Here is a 22500-nt window from a genome sequence, read left to right on the forward strand (position 1 = left end):
CTTCACATTTGACAATTACGTGTTAATACGTCAACTCAATAAGCCACGCAACGGTGTTCAACTTACAAGTGTGCGAACTTTGCAAAGAGGTGTGACTGTGAATTCACACATCTTGATTGGTGGACAATTTGTAAAAAAAAAAGCATTATTAGGTGGCCGCGGTAAGGCGCGTCGTACTGTAATTAAACTCTTTCCAAGAATTAAACGCAAATTTGTCCAACTAAAAAATAAAAGAAAAATAGTAAAACTTCCAGCCTCTCAGGCAGTATTCCAAATATCTAAAAAATATACTCTTTGTTATTTTGTACCTAAATTCAGTTATTTTATCGAAACAACCGCCTTCTTTTGGCTCGAAGTCATCTTGGATAAATTTAGGAAATGTAATTGCTGACGATTGAATGACTGAATGAATTAGTCAGAAATTGATATTCTGACGCCACAATGGAGAGGCTCACGGGGTGTCACAGGACTAGTTTGGGATATTTATTAACAGTTTTGACAGAAGACTTAGGTCATTCTAGATCAGTCAGTCTCCTTGTCTGTTTACTTTTTTATGATGTGCTGTTTTAATTATTTTCACCCTTTCCTCGGGGTTTTGTGCTGCTGCATTAGACGGGAAATACGTTTCCACATGTTTTTTGGCCAAGTCTAAACGGTGGTTTTTTAGTGGTTTTTCGTATCTGCCGTAGCACAACTTCTATGAGATTGTATTTAACTTTAGGTATTATAGTAGGGTTGTTTTGCATTTGTAGTAGGATTGTCTTACATTTATAGTAGGATTGTCTTGTATTTGTAGTAGGAGTGTCTTGCATTTGTACGTCTGACTGACACATCCTAAATAAACTTTCACTCGAAGCTCGTTGCAGTGTAGTCAGAATAAACCCTTTGCTCGATCAAGCACCTGAAGAGGAAACCGAAACATGATTATTATTATTATTATTATTATTATTATTATTATTATTATTAGTAGTAGTAGTAGTAGTAGTAGTAGTAGTAGTAGTAGTAGTAGTAGTAGTTGTAGTAGTAGTAGTAGTAGTAGTAGTAGTAGTAGTAGTAGTAGTAGTATATTACTGACGACATAAGAAGCGACAAGCACAATTATAGGGTAAATTATTTGCATGTTTAAATTTCTTGATGCATTTTTGTTTCGACATGAAGTTAGGCAAACTTTTAAGACAAGTGTTCTTAACGATGGATTATTTAAGATAAAAACATTCTCCTTGCAGCTGGAGAGGAAGTCATCAACGAATATTGATTTAAACACAGCTTCTATTTTCAGTTGTCTCTTAAGGTGAAACAGCACAATATTTTAGTCAGTTGCTGATTTCACCATTCACTTTAGGAATTTTTTTCGAAGCGACTTGAATTCTCAGGTCTTTTTTAAGGAAAAATAGTTTTCACCTCTGCGCGCAAGCTAGTTGTCTAGGTAATGCATTGATCACATGGCATTTGAATTTTTAAAGGCTAAATATTAATTTCAGACCCGTCTTTTTAAATAAACACTAGAATGTACTTTCATTACCTCATTACATATTACTTGAAAGGGGGCAACAGTTAATTCTTTTGAAAAATGCCGACGATCAATAACATGACCTCTTGCAAACGTTATTGTCCCATGCTGGACAGGTGACCATGTTCGTGAATTTAGGCCCGTTTTAAACGTCGCATTTGACATGTGCCGAATCTAATGCAAATGAGAAAAATTTATTGTTTTCGCTCATTTGCATTATATTCGGCACATGCAAAATGCGACGTTTAAAACGGGCCTAAACCTTACTTTAAACTTCTTCCTCTCGTGTTATATCTTTTACAGCAACTTTTCATTCAGCACAATTGCGCAAGTGTAAGAAAAAGCTAGTAAACACGAATATGTTTTCTTGGAAAAAAATGTATATCGGCTTTTAGTATAAATACACAGGTGACTATACAAAATCGCGCGCTCTCATTGGCTCGCTATCTCGGATTATCAGCCGATAATCACCTCGACGAACAAAATGGCTGCCAATACACTGCATGAAATGTCCAATATACGGGGGTATAATAAAGCCTTATACATCACGTATACGGAGAGATATACTGATGTAGAAGGATTAATATGTATAAGGACTGTATAAGTATCAGTATACTGTTATAGCTTACACACATGTGTACTGCAAATTATACTTACCAGTACACAATGTGTAAGGTTACTTATACAATCAGATCAAAATACTTTTGAATGAAAAGTTTAACTTGATCTTTTTAAAGAATACGATACTCCTAACCCCTCAAAGTTACCTAACGCAATAGTTTCTGCAAAATTGCTGACAACGTCGGCATGACTCAAGTGTATACTGCTGATTATACATTACCGTATGCAAAGTATAAGAACATCTTATACACTAAGTATTTCGTACACTAAGCATAAGGATATACCGTATACTATGGGTAGTTTTTTTCCGTACACTTAGTATAAGGAGGTCGTATACACCATATAGTTGTTAGGTATGCAAAGAATATATAAGGATAGTACAAGGACATCGTATTCCACACTTAAGTGTAGCTTTTCCGCATATTAAGTATAAAGACATCATATACTTCATCTTCTTATTACTTACATAAAGTATAAGGACATCGTATATTACAAGTATAGTTATTCCGTACACTTAGTATAAGGACGTCGTATACTGAATGATATTAGGGACTTTAAGCAAATCGCTACGGCTGGCGCTGATACGGCTGCCGGAAGTAAATTTCTCCCAAAATGAGACACTGCGCATGTACGTCGGTTGCATCCAGCCGTAGCGTGAAATCTGACTACGTGAGTCGCGATGTTTTGCCGTAGTGGCTACTACGTCGGGTTTATTTCGCTTCTCTGGCCCGTTTCAACGGACATCTCGGCATTTTAAGAATTCTATTTGATACTATATCCTTTAAAGTCAATTTAAGTCAAGGATTGTGTCAAGATTGCCTCTCGTAAGCTTGTAAATCCGTATTATGAACTTATGATGAGTTTTGGCAAAGGTGTTGGAATGGCGAAGTGAGTCAAGTGAAATATTCGTGTTCAGCACAAGGTTGTTTTTCTTCGGTTAAGTTTGCTTTGAGGATTTAGTGAAGATGTTTTATATCTGGATACTATACGATGCTATTTTGCTGCTTTGAGTATAGATATACGTGTCTTTTTCACTCGATATTCTTTGAGATATTTGTCTCCGAAATTGTATATTTCATCCATCAAATTGTTGTTATTGTACAAGGTGTATAGCATTTGCTTTTGCTCAGAAATAATCTGTTCGTCCTAGCACGGCGAACAACGGCCATCGTCCTTTCAGCGAAGCCATTTGACTGTAAGAAACTAAATAAAAGAGATTTTAAACTCCTTAGCCCATGTTTCCTTGTATTTTGCTTTGCTAAACTCAAAATTTAGCAGACCACCGAGACGTACTCTCCCCAGACTTTTTCAGTCACGGCAGCCGTAGTAGCACCATCCGTAGTGATTTGCTTAAACTCCATATTATTCCGTACGCTACGTATAAAGACTCCCTAGGCATAATCCACATCCGCAAACCAAGTTATTTATCAGTTGGGCCATTTGACCCAGGTTAGTCATCTGTGGCAGTTAAATATATACTTAAATGATAATTTGTCATCACAAAAAAAAAAAAAAAAACCGGTACATTCCTGACATCTCACCGACCTACGTGGTGGCGCAACTCACCAATTTCGCAAAGCTTGAGAGAGGAATGCTCCTAGGATCAGTTGCATGGGAGGAATAGCACCGGGCCCAAACCCATTTAACGCTGCCGCGTATTTGATGCAAACCTTGGAACCCTCAGAAGAGGCCTCTTACCGATCTTATGGGGAGATTATCTTATAAGATCTATTTATTTACACCGACTAGTGGTTTTCCATCATTGTGGTTACCGCTGGTAATCCGAAAGCAACAGCGCATGCTTAGCGAGTTATTGTTATTCTAATGTTATTTTTCTTCTACGTTAATAAGAAATCGGCTACGATGCGTGACGACGACCTAGCTAGGAGATGCCGAGTTTCTGCCACAAATATTGCGAGACCATTTGCTTTTTTAGCCTGTTACTTCAAGCGATAATCGAAGGCGAAAGAAAAGCGAAACAAAAGCGAAATTAACTCTGGCTGGTTGATGACGATAATAAACACGCATTGGCTCATAATATAACATTCGCTCACAACCCTGGGCTTGCTAAAAATGCTTTGTTTGTTGAAAGTTTGACTGAATAGCCTCATGCCACTGGAGGCACGGCCCCAGGAGACCGCCAAACAGTAGACCTACTCAATTACTTACTTTATTGCACACCTTTGCTACCATTTGCATTTGATATGCATTTAACGGGAAAGTGAAATTCTGCCAGTTAAAGTTTGATTTGAAAGGGATAGACTAACATATTGTTAGACTCTTTTAAAACCCAGACATTTCCATTGTAATAAATATCGAACAACCTCTTGCGAATTCATCAAATTGCGACCCATTTGCCGATTATATAGCGCACACAGCATTTCGGATGTCATATACAATCTGTCGTTATTGCCTTTGACCGAAAGTATTGAAAGGCTATTTCCAGATAAAAACAAAAACAAAAATTCAGTCAATTAGTTATGTCAATTGAGGCGGTTTGTTTAGCTGGTCAGTTCGGTCATTTGTGCCCGGCATAGTAAATCGAACAGTCGGAAATCGAACTCAATCGAAATCAATCAGTGGATTGAGTTCGATTGAGTTCGGCAATCGAGCGAAATCGAACACTGAGAGAGTTCGATTTCCGAACCAATCGAACTCAATCCATTAGTTTGAGAACCATTAGCTCGACAACCGAACCCAACGGATTGAGTCTGATTGTGTTCGGTGAGTAAATTGGTTTGAACAAATCTCGTGAAGTCTGACCGCTCGTGCTGTTACTGTACCCAAGCTCCGGTAAACCTTTGTAAACATGCAACGCAAGCGCATTGAAAAGAGGTTTTCCTAATCCTTTTTTTAATGATTCTTCAGTAAGAAAAATAAACGGTCCACGACAGTAAAAAGAACAGAATACAAGAAAGCCATCGTTGTTGCCGTGTTTTTTCGTATTCCGGGATTATTCGGCCTTTATCACTGTAAGCTGACTTGTAATTGGAAAACGACAATATGAAGTGCTACTTTCATGGAAAAGTGGAATCCTTTTTGAAACTTTTGAGATACAGTAAACACCTGCATATAACAACCTATATTTTTCCAAGTTAGCCTAAATAGATTGTTATAAAAATGGCATTTACAGTTGTTTTAGGCTATCTAAGTTCTTAAATTGGTTCTTGTTTCCACAAAAGATATCTACTCTATCAAAAGTTCCGCATACTTAGAGTAATAACCACAAAGCAAAACTACAGCTTATTTCGTTCTTTAAATGTATGTCCACAATGTTGTAGACATGAAATCATAATATAAAACGGTAACATCTAAAATGTATGGGCTTGCGAAGCCTGAAGGACTATTTGCAATCAAACAATGGACCAAATCGGCTAAGGTCCGGCTCAGACCCCGTACTTCACATGAGCCGAATCGAATTGAATTGAATTAAGTTCATGTGAAGTAAGGAGTCTGAATCAATTTAGAACGGCCGGTCTAATTCGGATCGGCTAAGCAGTTTTACCCCGCCTGGCTTAGCCGTGAATTACGGTCGTGGAGCGGCTTTGATCCAGACCCCGTACTTCACATGAGCTGACTCAAATGCAGAAATTATTACAACTTTGCAATTTTCTTCAGTCATAGTATGCTTCTGTGAATTAATTTCGGCGAAATTAAGTTCGGCGTCCGAATCATTTCAACCGCGATTAATTAATTTGGTTCGGTCTAAATTCGAATTCGATTCGACTCATGTGAAGTACGGCGTCTCAACGGGGCCTAACTCAACCTTGTACCCAAGACAAATCTACCGGGGTTAAGATTGTTTGTGTATGCTATTTACTGGGTTGCCAGTACGGCAATCCCAGTCGGAAAGTGAGTGGCATTTGTTGGGTGTTTTTTTTTCTTTTTCCGTGTCGATAAAAGTCTTCCCTGTCACTCCCCTGCTAAGTGGTGTCTTTTTGCATAGAACCTTCTGCTCGTATTTTCTTAGGATAGAGAGGGAAGTGGAAATGCGTAGATTTCTCTGGTGGACACAGTAGAATGATTAACTTAACCTGCAATGGCGTCGAAAGTTATGTAACGCGAATGGCGTTTTAGTGGATCTTTAAACAAAATATACCCTTTTGGAGCTCAATAATGGAAAGTCAGTTGGATAAACTAGGCAGGTGGTGAAAAACCAACACCAGGAATCTCAAAAGCGACGAGTAATGGACTTCGACAACAATCTATCGCCCGTCGAGCCGAAATCAAAGTGAGCTGTATTTCTAAAATAATGTTTTACCAAGTGTGCTGTTATGTAGAACACTGAAACCGAAATGGAAAATTCTCTGATAACTTATGGGTTCAACAAAGACAGAGAATGAATCGAACACCTTACGTGGATCTGTGATCAACTCGTCACAGTCTTCAGGTAAAAAAAAAAATTGGAAATGTGACAGCCAAGAATTATTTGAAAGAAAGCTTTTCGTGTATTTTGTGCTTCATTATTCAATGAAAAGGTTCTCCATGTAAACGGTTTGACCCTGAAATTTAGTTTGTTGCAATATTGCGCATATTTGACACGACTGAGTTTCTTCTCTTCCCGCACGTAATGAAATAGAAGGGGTTTTTGCCTCTAATAGCAAATATGTTGTTTGTTTCAAAAAATTGTTCCCTGGAAAATGTGGCCTTTATGAATTCATTATGTTTTATGATATGCGAGCTTAACTGGATAGCTTTTATGCAATAGTAAAGCATTTTCTTGTCTAAATGAGGTTAGCGTCTTTCTGGTGTGTTTACTGAATTAAATCGTGAGTTTGTATTTGCCGTCTGCCGCGTAACCTTGATTTCCACTCTCAAAATTACCTTCAGAACCTACTTTTTGCGTAGAATAAGCTCTTAGAATGATGTTCTTGTTTTGCATAAAGCAAGCCAACAAAATCTGTACCTTGCTGACTTTGCATTTGTTAGCGTTAATAGTATTTTCGGTCCGATGCTTCTGTTTTATTAGGGGTATATTGTTTTGGTCTCCCATCCAGATACTAATCCCGTCGAACAGCGTTAACTTCAGTGAACTTTGGTATTACAAAGCTGTCAGATGCTCAGAGGGCACGCTTAAACTTGTGGTGAAAAGAAGTTGTGAGGGAACTTGAAAATTATCAACATGTCAGCCCAGAAGCCAATGTTTCTCGCTTCTCTTTTATTTGTTATTCTTCAGAGACTGGAATGCTGTAGTTCAATACCACACAATTCTAATTTTCTGTAACGTACCACAGGCAACCCAGTGTATGCTTCACGGAAGCATCTCCTTGCATTATAATGTAGCATTCATATTTTAATGATATGGAAATACCTGGAACAAAAAAGTTCCATTCCCAAGGGGTCTGAATTGGGTACAACATTGAGTTAGCTGACTAGGTCAATAGACCACTTCGGAAAATACCATAATATTCTTTGTTTGTCCCCCCAAATTTTGCATAAGCATTGTTTCCACTTTCTCTTGGGACTTGCAATGGTCCCAAGAGAAAACAAAAACAATGCTTATTCAAAATTTGGGGGTCAAACAAAGAGTATTATTGTATTTTCCGAAGTGGCCTATAGAGGCCACAATTCTCAAAATTGACATGACAAATCAAAGTCGCTGTTCCGGTCGCATGAAATTTCATGGTCATTTTCTAACATAAAAACCTTTTTCATTTTTTGGGATAAAAAGGTTCTTTTGTAAGCCTAGGAGGTTCTTATATGCAGGGGTTTGCTGTATTGTGGGTTCAGTTGTGTCACCATGACTACCCCATTTGTATATTTACCAGGTAACAATTAAGGCGGAAATAGCTGCTTATAACCATAAACCATTTTCTTTCTTAATCCCAGCCTGCCCAATCAATGAAAATCAATATTAAGAGGAAGATTAAAGTGACTTGACTATGGACTTTCGTCGATTTTTATCGATCATAAATAATTGGCTGCCAATTACAATTGATCAATAGATATCAATAGCAATTAAGAGATCTTCAATTGTGACTATCGATTTTCAGCCATTAATAAGACAAATTTATATAAATCGATTGATGATTATCGATTATATCGATTTTATAGTGTAGTAATCGATGACTTATTATCATTGGTTGGGTATGCCGGGCTTAATATATATCTTGCAATAACCGGTTCTTGATAACAAAGAAATCTAGTGTTATGCAATGGTTAATGCAGTATTGTATAACAGAACAGTCAGAGATGCTCTGCTAAATAAGTCTTATGAAGCAAAATATTTCTACAGTATGAACAACATTAGCAAAAAAAAAGCTAACTAAAAACCAGAAAAAAATCTGGCAATCATTGGGTATCTATTGTCACTGACAATTTAAAATCCAGGGGAGTACTTCACAGCTAAGGTTATGGGCAAGGAGAAGGGGAAGGGGAAAGATAACAAAAATAATAAGGTATAATGAGAACCATTTTAGGATGCCCAGCAGCCTACCAAAATCATTAACAAAAACATGCAATAATTGTAAAGCCTATTTGGATGTTAAGACAATTTTTTCTTATTTTATACTTTCACCTTTAGTTTTTGCAAATGAGTGATACATATAATTACAGTATATCTAAAGAATTATTTGTGGATTACTTTCTGTTGAGCTCTAGTATTTCACAAGTAATGAAAATAAAACCCACGTATATGGCATTTGTGAAAGTCTTCAAATTGCATGAGTGCAACCAAGATTTCTTTGAAAACCCTTGGGATTTAATGAAGAAAATACAAAGGCATTACTAACCAAATCCTTCACAAGTGTGACTTAACATTAAGAGGAACTACTACAACAATGTTTTCTTTACCATTAGGAGTTCTTAAGTTATAATTTAACTCAGCTACAACACAAACACTATCAATTCTTGAGACAGGAATGAAAGCTGCCACTGATTCAGCTTCAAATGAGGGCAGACACACTTGAATTGGTAAACCAAAATAAAACCTTGCATGTGGATGAACTTTATACCAGTGAACACAAGCAAAGGTGTATGGGAGGTCCAAAGTTGCACCATTAGAGGACTGGACAGTCACAGTGTGTTTGAAGAAGTATTGTATAATCCCTGCAAAAGAAAGAAAAAATATTGGTATGGTAGGTACATTATTTTGATAAGAACTAATAGGCTACACTGTATCATTTTCTAGTTTGGTTTCCCTTACAAATCACTTTTGTGCCAATGAATTACATGTATTTATAACAGTTCTAAAAAAGAGAAATGAGCCTATCTACCTGGACTTTCAAAACTGTATTTTTTCACAATTAATATGACTTAAATTTACTGATGTGATAGTACTGTCAATAATGGTCACAAACCTGCAAGTTTATGACTTTGTTACTTCAACAGTGAAAAAAAAAAACCTATTTAGAATATATTATAATGACACTGTTCGTGCATTTCTTCACCTTTAATCAAAAGTAAACTACACTGTAACAATATTCCCAATCCAAAGGTTCAAAAGAAAATAAACTAGACAATATAAAAGTAAACGTAAAATCAAAACAAACAAAAAGAACATGCACTTTGATATGATAACGGTTCAAGAATAAAAGAAATAATTCAGAAACCTTCTTTGATAGGTTTTCAATCATACTTTTATTGTACAAAGCATGCAAGACTAGAGAGCAGTATAATACCTTCACTTATCACAGAAACCCACCTGGCCTTAGATCTTCTGAAGTTGTGTCTAATCCACTGGAACCATACCATCGAGCCATTATACAAGCAGATCGTTCACTTCGTGAATACCGGGAGTCAAGTTTCTGATCGTACAGCTGCAGCTGAGAGAACTGGCAACACAATTTGGGAACATAAACAATACAGTCTTCTTTATGCAGAAAAGTGTACATTTTTGTCAAGGATTCAACTTCACTATCACTCATGTAAATTTCCTTGACTGGAGACGACACTCGAATGAAATGGTTGTCAAGGAAAGACAAATGAAAAAGGTCTGTTCCAGTACTAGCTTTAAGCTGGATACTCTTTCTGTACTCATCTGGCGTCATTGCCTTCTTCTTTGTCATTGCCAATGAGCCGCTGTCTACAGACACTAACATCTCTTTAAATCCAACAAACTCAATTGGCCAAGACATGTTCCTTACTTGCTGCCGCTCAATAAATTTTCTCATAAGTTGCACTTCAATCTGGTGGTTGTTCACATGCATAGCACCCAAAATGCCATTGTAACGTTCAAACGAAAAACACCAGAAGCCATAGACAGGACCAAAGTCAAGAATGCATTCACATAAATGGCAATGAAGATGCATGTTTGGCGTCACAACAGATGTACCATACAAGTCTTCAACAGTTCTGCAAAACTTGACGAGGAGCTCATCTGCAAGTTTTACTTCAGAAGTGTTGATAACTGTTGAACACAGTATGTGACAAGCCTTCACAAATAATTTCCAGCATTGGAGATGTCTATCTGGTAAAACGTCCTTTAGAGCAAAGGTTGAAAATACCAATGCCCAGTTCTTAAACTGGTCAGCAGTAAAGCCTTTAAAGCTGGATGCAATCTTTGATGGAATTCTTCCAATACTAGAAGGAACTTTGAGCTTGTTTACTCGCTTTTGAAGCACTTTAAAGTCTTTTTCATCCAGCAAGTTTAACTCTTTCCACACCTTAAGCATTTTTCTTGTTGTGCCCAGCATCAAGTTGTGCATAGGATCAATGACAACAAAAGAAATAAAATCAAAATATGGAAGGTAAATCAAGGATGAGAATCGCACACCATAGGCACTCTCCTTTGTGTCACGTCCTTTCTTTGATGTTACTGTGTTTCGTACCCTCCATACATGCTCTCTATGCTCAGTGTTAGTACGCAAATTCCAGCTATCTCGATCGAATCCTGAGAAATCTTGTTTCTCTCCAAATGATCTTCTATGAAACTCCTTGGTACACTTGTTGCAACCTTTTCTTGCAGAGAATCCTAAGAAACCACAAAGTTTGCGAGATGCAGGAATGTCACAGCTGACACAAAGTACAGCTAGCTGACAAAATTTGGGTCCAGTTGAGGGGCAATCCAACCAAACGCCATCCCAGAAGTCCAATAGCTCATTCACCAGAGGGTCCAAAAATGGATTCACATCTCTGCTTGGTTCCTGTGGGCCAGGAATAATCCCTACAACTGCAATGTTTTCTTCTTTATTTCTTTCCTGTGGTGGCAAGTTCAGAAAACTTAAATAAATCACCCCAACACTGTATACAGAATCCTTGTATGGCTGAAACCAATCAAGATTCAACATACATCCGAAAGTGTTAGGGGCATCAAAGAAAGGCTCTCCTTTTCCATTCTTGAAATTTTTCCAGACCCTTCCATCATACACATCTCCAAGAAGGTTGATATCCCGAGGGTGCTTTTTATACTGCTCACATTTATCAGCAAATCCAGGCCGTTTAAGGAATTCTTGAAGGGTTTTCTTCACTGAACGGTAGCAGAAAACCCTCTTTGCTTTTAAAGTCAGCTCTCCATGTTTTGAACGTGTAGTTTTAAATAGAGATGCTCCACATGGTTTTCTCTGAGCTCTTTGTGGATGGCGTGGAAACTCTACAAAACTGCAACGCTCACCCTTCTTTCTTCCATTTACCAGAGTACGTACACATTCCTCAGGTTTGTAACATGAACTGCACTTTGGACAAACAATGAACTTTTCAAAGTCATCCCTATTTACTCCTAAAACGTTCCTTACCATATACAGTGACTTAGGCAGCAGGTCTGATATTAGTTTGAGTTTACTACAATGAAGCAACCTTGAGAAAAGTTCCAGCAGCCTTTTCAAAAAACAAAACAAAGTGCTCACTGCAGCATCTGGTAAGTTATGCATGATTTTCCAAGTCATAATGAAAATAATTACAAGTTTGATGAGTGAAGTGCTCAATAAAGATGATTTCTTGGATAGCACAGACTCATTCTCATTAGCAGCATTATCCTCATCAGATGACGTCATCAGGTTTTCAAACTGCAATTCTGCCTCATCATCAGTTTCTTCCTGGGACAAATGTTCAATAAAAGATGTTCAATAACTAAACTAGAAACTAAAAAATGCATAATTTATGACCCAAATATTTTGCTGTCCTTAATTAATATTTAACTTGGGCCAGGGTCTGAAATTAATTTTCTTCTTTAAAAGAAACCAAATGGTGACTAACCAAACAATTTTAGGTTGCCAGACTAATTTTGGTTGACAAATTTTACCCTTGTTTTATTTTTTTCATCCACATTCAAATAGCAACGGATCTTGACAAAAATAATTATTATGAGCGTGACTTCAGTCACGTTAGACACCATTTTTTTCTTCTACACTGTACACTATGTTTTTATCCAAACCAGCTATACTTCTATTGAGGTAAGTTCGAATCATTCTCAATTCATACTGTAGCTTCCATAATACATACAAGGGCATACACTGTACATATATTCTCCACATACAAATTTTGTGACTGGTTTTGCATTGACTTGATGAGTTAAAAGGAAATGCACTCAAGTCAAACATCAGCAGCCAATCACAATAATTTACATAGTAAATTAAAGCTATACTTAAAGCCAAACTGTAACCAGAGCTAAAAATCAAAAGGGCAAAATTGACTTTGGATGTATCAACTATTGCAGCTGTGCAAGAACCATCAATATATGAAACATCCTTCTTTAAAATCAATCAATAAAGAAATAAGTAAATGTAAGGTTGACTTACATAAAAGTCTTCCACACTGTCTGTTGACTCGGCAGCAGAATTACAATCATCCACTGACACATCTAACATAAAAATTAATAAATAGGACATAAATTCTCATATTCTAGTCAAATAATTTTGAGTGAACAAGAGGGACCAAATGTTTTGATTCCGGAGTCGCCATCTCACATGCACTCAACCTTCCGTTATTACTAGCAAAAAATTATTATAAGCACTTATACATACACCGCAGATAATAATTTTATTCAGATATTAAGGCTTTGACAATCAATGAAACTCAGATGACAATCAATGCTCACCCATATCAAAGAATACAATGATGTTGATAATTGGTGAATAATTTAATTTGTTATTTTTTGTGATTTCGATGGTCATTGATTATTGAACGCCATCCTCAATTGATTAAATCATTCAAAGAATAAAATCGATTCTGCAATTGATTGCGACTTTAAGTACATCAAATTGTTTCACTGCTTTCAGTTTTTATAATTTCAACAAGTAGCAGTGGCACTTCCAAGACTTTTCAGTTTGGGTGTGCAGGGATGGCGCAGTGGTGAGAGCACTCGTCTCCCACCAATGTGGCCCTGGTTCCATTCCTAGAGTCATGCGTTTAGTTTGTTGGTTCTCTACTCTGCACCAAGAGGTTTTCTCCGGGTACTCTCGTTTCCCCTCTCCCCCCCCCCCCCCAAAAAAAAAGGAACAAAAAATTAATTTCAGTTTATGGTATCCTCAATTAGTGCTCCAGCACTAAAACAACTAGACACCTAAAGTTCCTTTCCTTTGCTTTCCAGAGACAGTAACTTTCTTGTATGTTTTTGTTTACCAGGTTTATACAATGTATCAGGCAAAATTAATGAATGAAACCAATACATGCAATCGAAAAGATGAATATAAATAATTTTAATCTTTTTCCATCAGTCTGACTAGTGAAAACCCTCAGCTGCAGTACCAAAATATACTCTCTACATGGTAATTCTAATTACTTTCATTGTCTACCTGCATGATAATTCATGTATACTTAGAAAGCAGAAAACTCAAGCTTATATATGCTGATGAAAAGCTTACCGAGGTCTTCTGGATTTTCAGTGGAAAGCCCAGCAAATTTTGCAGGGGATTCAGGGTATTCATCACTTGAATAGTGAAATTCCAGGTCACTTGAATCAGAATGGCAATCGATATCTTGCCTTTGCAATACATTGGGTGTATCTATAAGCGAAAAATAAGCTTAATGTTAAATCTGGTTAAATACAGCCGCAGCTTTTATAGATGGGAGAGCAGATCAAACACAAACAACACTTTGTTGATCAATATAAGACATGCGCTTTACCTGTTATCACTGTTGTCTTCCTTCGTTTGTGTGCATTGTAAGTCCGGATTGAGACTAAACGATCACAATGTTCGCTCAATCGCTTTTTCGTTGTCGAACTATGTGCACTTTTATCATTCGCGGGAGACTTGTTACATGTAGGAGCCATTAATCACTTTTCTAAGTTACACTGTAGATGACATCGAGAAGAAAAGTTGGAATAAACAGAGGTAGGGAGGCCTGGCTACATAGCTGAAGCGGCAGCTTTGAATGATGGGCTTGTGGCGGGAAATCAATGGTATTACGGATTTATCACGATACCGTATTTTTCAGTTAAGCGTGCTCCTATCGTAGTCTTGTTTGATTTCGCAAACATGTCTCAAACTTTCAGCTCGTTAAACCGCGGTAGAGCTATTCAGCGCCTTCAACTCCGACCTGTTCGAGCAGTTCGAGTTCGAGAGCAAGTTCTATTAACAACAGATTGAATCGATCTTCGTCAAGTTCTGCTAACCGGTCTAGCGACTCTACTCCATTGTCCTCACGAGAGAACCGGGAAACGATGCAACAAGTAATCGCTGGTCTTGCAGCCTGCCAAAGAACCGTAGAGGAACTTCTACAGTCCGTGAAAAGTTCAAACGAGCGGATCGAAAAGCTGACAGACAAAGTAAATGCCCTTGACGACAAAGTGAAGACTTTATCACGCACCGATCTGGAAGACGCTGATGAGTCTAGCAGTGGTAATGGACGCGCGAAAAAGAGAAAGAGGCCTAAATCATCTCTTGTCGTTCAAGTAAGTATACTTGTTATCGTAATGAATGGCTCAGTAACTTCGAAACACCGGAAACCGGTGTTGGGTCACGCTGCACGCAATCAGTCTCATTGATTCCAACTTAGATCGTTCCAACTTAAAATGAAAGGTTTACCGCTAAGCCGACATGATCGCGTCGTTGAGTAAAAATGGTAAATGATTACATTTTCAAGGCTTTAGGGCTAAAATCTGTTTTAGATCTTAAAACGTAAGTTAAAAATTCAAATCTGTGATCCTTTGGCGTTGTTACCCAGGTGAGAAATTTTTTTTGATTAAAAATGCAGCTGACACTTTTGTTATGGAAGCACAGCCTAAATCTTGGTTTCCATAAGATCGCAAACGATCGCGGATTGCAGATCTCAAAAGATTGCAAAGAACGTTTTCATATGATCGCAAACAATCGCAAAGCAAAGTTTTTATTGCACATTTTAGTCGGAGGAAATATAGAGAGCTTAGGCGCGCGATGATGGCAACCGGAAGTCAACTGTTTTGCTGTTTAACTTGTCTTCACACCACCTCATTTCTATTGTTAAGTATTTTTTGACTAGTAGAGACGATTAGTTTGAGAACGTGGGAGAGACCACTGACCAGGCATGCGAAACGTTCACTTCCTGTTTCTGTACGTTTTATGTTAGAGCAGCGCCAAACGGTCGCGGAAGCTTTTGTTTCTAGAAAACGTGACTCTGATTGCCGCATCTCATGGGATGCGTTTCTACAGTTGAGCCCAAGTCTTAAAAGTCTGGCTTTCGGGTCAACACAAGAAGTTCTTATCGAAGGTCATTGTGATTTCTTGCTTCTTGGCTGTTTCTTTCGTTTTTTTCGAGTAATGGTATATGGATGTGTTAAAGTTTCGTCATACTTTCCAGGTGTCAGTTTTTTTTTATAACGTTCTTGTTTTGCCAGTATTTATGCTATGACAATGACATAAACATCATTTTGATGCTTCTTGGATGTAGTTTTGAATTAAAAAAGTGTTCTTTTTTTTTAACCTTAATTTTTTCTACATTAGGTTCTCAAACCAAACGCAGGTAGTCCTATTCTAACAATGATTATTCTGATTTTTTCAAGCTATCGATTTTGAGGTAAATTATTTTCAACCAGCGGTGTCTGCGATTTTCTATATATTGCGGTTTTCCTTTGTTATTTTCCATCATTGTTGTCGCCCTCCGATAATTCGTTTTCTCTAAAAACTCCGAGTGTCGACATTGTTCTCAACCTGTTGAAAAAGTCGATGAAAAGAAAACCACTGAACTTGACAAGATCCCTAGTAAGTTATTAAAAATGGCAGCTAGTATTGTTGCACCCTCACTAACAGACATACTCACAAAATCAATCCTCACGGGAATCTATCCAACTGAATGGAAATTGGCTACGGTGACATCGATCTTTACAAAAGGCTTAAAATCAGACCTAGATAATTATCGCCTGATCTCCGTTATCCCGCTAGCCTCAAAAGTGCTTGGAAAACTTGTCTATGACCAACTTTATCATTACCTAAAATGATAATAAACTGCTATCAACTTACCAGTCAGGGTTGCGTTCCTTACATAGAACCCTCAAAGCTTTGCTTGTGAGCCGACAAATAGCGGGTATGTTAACATCGACAATGGCTTCCTGAATGGAGTCGTTTTCATTGACCTTAAAAAGGTATTCGACACCATCGACCATGAAATCATTTTCCGCATGATCTCATACTTTGGGGCCGACCAGGCAACTATCATTTGGTTTCAATCGCGCCTACACAATCGGACCCAAAGATGTTATGTAAATGGAAGATTGTCATCTCCTCGCATTATTACTTGTGGGGTTCCGCAAGGCAGCATATTAAGTCCCTTCCTTTTTTTAATGTATATTAACGATCTTCCTAAGTGCCTCCGCGAGGCTTCCCTGAGAATGTTCGCTGACGATACCAATATAACCCTAACTGCAAAAACTCTCTAGCAATAACTCCTGAACTTATCAAACCTGTGACGAAACCTTAAAAAAATAACAACCTCAAATGTACGCAACTATTGAGGGCTGCTTTCCATTCAACGACCGTAGTTTGTCTTCTGAGAAAAACGTAAATTCTGGATAGGAACTTATTAATAATTTTCTCGCATTTCGCGCGCTAAATCTCTTACTCATCTGACTTCTATATATCTGGTCGAATGTTGACTCGCAAGCCTCGTTTCTGCGCGCTCTGAAACGAACACTACTGCAATGAAGGCTGAACTGTAAAAACAGCCATATTAAGCCTATGAAAGTAAATATGCGTTTGTTTTGCATTTGCATTGCTTCGTTCTGAGTGACTGGCCAGCAAAATTCGCGCAACTTCCTCAACGATCCGCGATTGTCTGCGATCATATGAAAAACGAGTCTTAACTGAACCAAGTCTACTTTACAAACGTAGTTTACGGAGCCAAAGTTAATAGAGTAAGGATAACACACGCTTTTCCATGAATTAATTTTGCCTCGTTATCAGTTTACAACATTTTTCTCAGTTTCACAGCTTGTATTTGGTCGTCTGTTTTTAGGAGGAAGTTCACAAGCTGCACAACAGCAGAGATACCACCAAGCAGTACAGAGGAAAGGAAGTGTGAGTAATTCTTTTAAAAACTTGAACCATTGTTCAATCGGCAGGTAATTTTTTAAGTAGCTTACGTTCATACTATATTTCAACATAACGCTCTCATCACTCTCCGTATTCTTATTCCGGAATAGGGTCAATCGAACGCACCCTTAGGACCGATTTACACGGCACGATTTTTGTCGCATGCGACAAGCTCACGACGGGCCTACATGTACGACATGACTTACAATTGCCGCAGCGTTTTAAAACATGTTTTAAAATGCTACGACATTTTTCCTGACGTACACAACAATTGTAAGTCATGTCGCGGGCCTGTCGTAAGCCGTTGTCGCATGCGACAAAAATCGTACCGTGTAAATCGGCCCTTAGGTTACTCTCGACTCTTGTACGTTTTCGGGTACCGGCATCAACTCTTCTGTTTTCCCGCCAAGTAATCGACTCTTGCGCGCTGTCGGTTAATTTAATGTCATTTGGCCCAGCGTTTTTGTTCTTTGAGCAGTAATTTAAAAAAATTCCAACCAAATAACCTGCACAGTTAGAAAGAAATCCTTGCATAGGTGCGTTATAATCTTCTCTCAATCATCACAACTTGATTACGCACTCTGAATTTCCAGCTCATTCAATAGTTTTACAGTATGTAACAGGCACTACATGAAATGAAATATAAATTAATGGGAAAGGGGTAAGAAAAATAGGTTTCCTCGATTGTCTCCCCAAAATAAAAATTGTCAATATTTTGTTTCGTACGGAAACATTTCCTACGCCGCTGGTACTGTACTGCAGACAATCTAATACTTTTTTCACCATTGTAGGGTCAGCAGTGTTCACAACAAAAAGGTCACTCAGCTTATTGTAGAAGAGCTTTGTCGCCAACCGGGAAGAGGATTTGCCAGAGCTGTTGTTGAAAGTAGGTAACAATGCAGCATACAGTACAGCAAGTCTGCAAAGTTCAATCACTATTGTAAACTTGAAAAAAATGACACCTACTTGGACTAACAAATTCCTTGTTTCTTTGCAGAAACAGCCAAAAAGTACCATGAACACATCCGCAGAAGTGCCTTGGGAAAAATTACTGACGAGATTAGAATGAAGAAGAGAATAAACCTTAGAAAAGAGAGGGTAAGCGATATTTTTACATCTGTCCGCGCACGAAAAGAACTCTACAAAGTTACTCATTCCGTCTGCCCATGACGTAACTATTACTTTATCCCACACATTAGGGCACATGCTGTCAAGTTCAAACATGACATTTATTTGCGGTTTTTTTTATAGTGCATTTTTTTGTTTCGTTTGAAAAGCTTTCCTCTTTCCTGTGAAACATATCAATACTCCTTTTCTTACGGTACATGTATATACGTATATTTATCCAAACCGTCTTAACATCCTTCTATAACTAAGTCATCTTAGTCAATCCGTACTAAAGACAAGCTTTCCTTTTTTGCCATAGAAATACGAAAGGAGAAAGTGCCAGGTAAAGGATGAAAAGGAGGCCCACGCCTTTTCAAAATTGACGAAAGAACACATGTCTACGGACGATGATGCTAACAGTAGTGAAGGTGAAGAGGGATGGGTTTCAAGGCCCCCTAGTTACAGAAGTCAATTGCTGACTCACTTTCTAAACAAGTAAGTAATACTGAAAAATACAATAAAAAGGAAAACGAAAAGTCCTGTATCAACTTAACTATTGAGAAGAATTGCAAACAGTAGAAATAGTAGTAATAGGCCATTCTCACAACACTCGCTGCGCTACGGTTACCTGGCTATCCCAGACAATTTCTACATAGTAAAACGATCAAGCGAAATACAGAAAATGCTTTTTAAAGAATACCAGTAGGCGCAAAACTCTGGAATGAGATGATATATACGTGATTATTTCCAAGGTAATGTCCAAGGGATAACAGCTTTTAATTTAAAAATTTTATTTATTGTTATTCTTTACTTATTGTAAACGTCTTCTGCGTTTAAATATGAATAATTAATATAATTTTCAGCGGTGAATATAAGAATTCGGTGTTATATTCACCGCGCTACCCGATAAGGCTTGACTCTGAGGCCATGGGGGCGAGAGGAATAATTGTTTTAGTAAAATCCAACTGGCTGGTCAAAAAAATATCGAGACAAAACATCTTTCGCTAGTTAAAGCTAGACTTTAATCCTTTTCTGCGACCAAAACATTACATATATGGCCGGCGCTTTCGCTACTAGTGGGCTATAACAAATAGCCTATTAGTAGCTCAACCAATCAGAACGCAGCATTGATAATAGACCTCTAGTTGGATTTTACTAATCAGCATTAGTAGATACTAAAACAGTGGATAGCGTTGAACTCGTGCGCTGATTGGCTCGTCAAACTCCGGATATCCTGTGCTATTTACCGCCGAGCAACTCAGGAAAAAATGGCGTCCCGATTTGCATCCGTGACAAGTGAAGAAAACATCCAAATTAATTTTTTGTGGTGTGTATTATCTCACTGTTTTGTATATACTAAAACAACTATTCACCCCAGTGCCTAGATTAGCTCTAGCTGCCTGCGGCCCCTTGCTTAAGTTAAGAAAATATAAAGATTGTTGTTGTTGTTGTTTTTGTTAGGCTTCTTAAACAACTTTATTCTGCAGGCTAATTTCGTTATCGTTGCTGTGGTCATATGAACGTATTTCTCTTTTCTTTAGACTCGATAAGAGATACCAAAAAGCTGAGAGCTCAGTAAACAAGCGATGGAAGAGAACAAACGCAAGACAAGGGGAGAAATCGGAAAAAGAGCCTCCAAACGGTACGCCCAAGTGGGCACTTTCCGATGAGTGGAAGGCCCTCCTTGAACAAAGAAATGAGGAGGCGCAGAGGTATGTTAAATGTTTCATGCACTTGACTACTGAAAACAAAAAAAAAATAATAAAAGGACGTCGATATATATCTTATCTAGCCGGCCGGCCGGCCTTCGACGTTCTTTTTCCATAAATCTCTCTTCAAAAACAGGAAAGTGGCACGATTTATTTATCGACTATGGCTTCTATTAGAAATTAATTAAACAAACAATGCACAAAACAACAAAAAAATATAAGTCGAATTTGATTTGCGCTCTAGTTAACAATTTCTAATAACTTCATTATGTTTCAATGAGTTAAACAACGTCAACTTTCATTGGCAGAAACGATGCAGATTCCGAAGAGGAGGAAGATGACAACATGAGGGAAGAGGAAGCGGAAGATGGCGAAAGTTCAGGAGAGGATACTGAATGGGAAGAGACAGAAAATTAGCCTAGTTTTACTAGGGTTCATTGCACAATTTCACAAAGAGATAGGAAATTAGATTTGTTAATTTTTCATTGTATGATTTCACAAAGACATGGAACGTTAGGCTTGTTGTAATAGGTGCAGTTTGTTTCTTAAAAAAAAAAGACATTTAGGTTTCTCCTTTTATCATGTTTATAATAAGATTTTGAATTATGGTAAATTAGGTTGAATACAACATTACAGTTGGATTTCTATATTTCATGATGTTTCTGTGACGAAAGGTGCTATTTGATATAAATAAAGCAAAATATTTCATTCATTTAAAAAACTTGCTTATCTTCTACATTCATAGTTTAGGCAATGCGCTCTTTTCTCTTTTTCTAAGGCCCCGTTCAGATTAGTTGCCCGTTACCAGGAACGGGTACTTGTCTGAACACGCTTTCGTCAGTTCCCGAGCTTTCTCCCCTGCTTCCCTGCGTTTCAGTCACGACAACGGTGGCCGGTGCAAAGTGGACGAAGAAAGAAATAATTGCATTGTTAGAACTGGGGTGTCTGAACAACTTCCAGTTTAGTGCCCGGACAAGGTGTGGTTGAACGGTCATCTAGTCTCAACGGGGCCTAACACCTCTCTCGCTATACGGCCTTGAACATCCTTTATCCCTCTATTTAGGTCCCAAGATTCCATTTATATTTCGGATTGTGGGAGGTTGGGTAACATTATAATGTCTATATTACATTTGAGAATAAAAAGCAGTGTCCTGAATGCAAGGAGTAAAAACAAAAAAAAGATATGAGTCCGTAACACAGTAGGCGCTCCCAGTATATATCCTTCTTTTCGCAGTATATACTGATATGAACCCTGAACTATAAGGAATCCACCAAAGAGTATTAGAATCCGTATACATACCTGCTATACAATTCCAGTATACCTTATGACTCACACAGTATACATAATGTATACTGACATGTATACTGAAATATAAGGAATTATGCTACATATGTATACGGCCCTGCTATTTTCTTGGCATACCCTGACGTATACTGGTTATTATACAGACCTTGCACATCCTTATACTTACCGTATACCACAATGTATACTGACTGTATACGCCCCAAGTAAGGGTCCGTATACAGCATATTTTACGCAGTGATAGTCGTTTTGCCACTGTAAGTAAAGATGATTTCGCGTTGAAATGTTTTTTTTTTTTCTCTTTTTTGAAATAATCACCTGTGTATTTATACTAAAACAATTATTCGCCTCAGGCTCAGTGATTATCGGTGAATATTCACCAATAATCACTTCGTCTTCGGCGAGGTCGGTAACTTTACTTAGGCTACTAATTTTTTCCACTTCGGCGAGTGGTTCGGGCGAGGGGAAAGCACAATGACGTTACTGAATTTACTGGAAAAATAAAAAGGTGTCGTAGCTTGCACTTTGGAGTGTAAAACAAGGTTGATAAGATCTTTATTATATCTATTAGAAATTAATCGGCGCGGGAAAGTATAACATAAAGTCAAATAGGCTGTGTTGTACAGTTAATTTGCTAATGATAGAGCTCTTATTAGGTATAATAATATAAGCTCTCAGCTGCCTTTGGGCGTTGATAATTAACTTCAGACTCATTCAGTCGTTTGTTAGCCCACGCATGGTTTTACAAGTTGGCAACCAAGGTATTGAAAAATTGCCTAAGACGAAAATTGAAAGAGACATGTCCAAGGTTAAGCCCCATTTACACGAGCAATTTTTCCTTGACCAGTTTGCCTTGACAAGGAAAAATTG

General features: G+C 37.8%; 4 protein-coding genes across 5 annotated transcripts in view; 3 read left to right on the forward strand and 1 right to left on the reverse strand.

Annotated features, from left to right (window-relative positions):
• Positions 1–198, forward strand: part of LOC137976468 (proteinase-activated receptor 1-like) — a 37528-nt gene extending 37330 nt beyond the window's left edge. For both annotated transcript variants that reach the window (XM_068823829.1, XM_068823828.1), the window contains exon 2: positions 1–198. This exon is cut by the window's left edge and continues 1474 nt beyond it. The gene's annotated coding sequence lies outside the window, so the exon portion shown is untranslated.
• Positions 1–22500, forward strand: part of LOC137975130 (melanocortin receptor 5-like) — a 387070-nt gene that overhangs the window by 326550 nt on the left and 38020 nt on the right. The gene's annotated exons all lie outside the window — the stretch shown is intronic.
• Positions 7153–14287, reverse strand: LOC137975273 (uncharacterized). Its single transcript, XM_068822370.1, has 5 exons — positions 14132–14287; positions 13870–14010; positions 12805–12866; positions 9774–12102; positions 7153–9178 (listed from the first exon to the last, which is right to left on the reverse strand). Exons 1-5 carry the CDS (start codon positions 14277–14279, stop codon positions 8871–8873), a joined length of 2988 nt encoding a protein of 995 aa, XP_068678471.1. The 5' UTR covers positions 14280–14287; the 3' UTR covers positions 7153–8870.
• Positions 14670–20744, forward strand: LOC137975340 (uncharacterized). The gene is made up of 7 exons (XM_068822431.1): positions 14670–14900; positions 17435–17496; positions 18303–18397; positions 18509–18609; positions 18938–19113; positions 20160–20330; positions 20636–20744. Exons 1-7 carry the CDS (start codon positions 14670–14672, stop codon positions 20742–20744), a joined length of 945 nt encoding a protein of 314 aa, XP_068678532.1.

The sequence above is a fragment of the Montipora foliosa genome, chromosome 11 (assembly GCF_036669935.1).
Source record: "Montipora foliosa isolate CH-2021 chromosome 11, ASM3666993v2, whole genome shotgun sequence".
Lineage (NCBI taxonomy): Eukaryota > Metazoa > Cnidaria > Anthozoa > Scleractinia > Acroporidae > Montipora > Montipora foliosa.

What these genes read in the sequence shown, in the direction of transcription:
- LOC137975273 (XM_068822370.1), bottom strand. Translation starts at nt 14,279, where the DNA reads ATGGCTCCTACATGTAACAAGTCTCCCGCGAATGATAAAAGTGCACAT. An exon ending in GAAGACAACAGTGATAACAG is followed by an intron (nt 14,011 to 14,131) that starts GTAAAGCGCATG and finishes TTTCGCTTATAG; the next exon opens with ATACACCCAATGTATTGCAA. An exon ending in TTCAGAAGATCTAAGGCCAG is followed by an intron (nt 9,179 to 9,773) that starts GTGGGTTTCTGT and finishes TTTCTTTTGCAG; the next exon opens with GGATTATACAATACTTCTTC.
- LOC137975340 (XM_068822431.1), top strand. Translation starts at nt 14,670, where the DNA reads ATGCAACAAGTAATCGCTGGTCTTGCAGCCTGCCAAAGAACCGTAGAG. An exon ending in CTGACTCACTTTCTAAACAA is followed by an intron (nt 19,114 to 20,159) that starts GTAAGTAATACT and finishes TCTTTTCTTTAG; the next exon opens with ACTCGATAAGAGATACCAAA. An exon ending in AGAAATGAGGAGGCGCAGAG is followed by an intron (nt 20,331 to 20,635) that starts GTATGTTAAATG and finishes TTTCATTGGCAG; the next exon opens with AAACGATGCAGATTCCGAAG.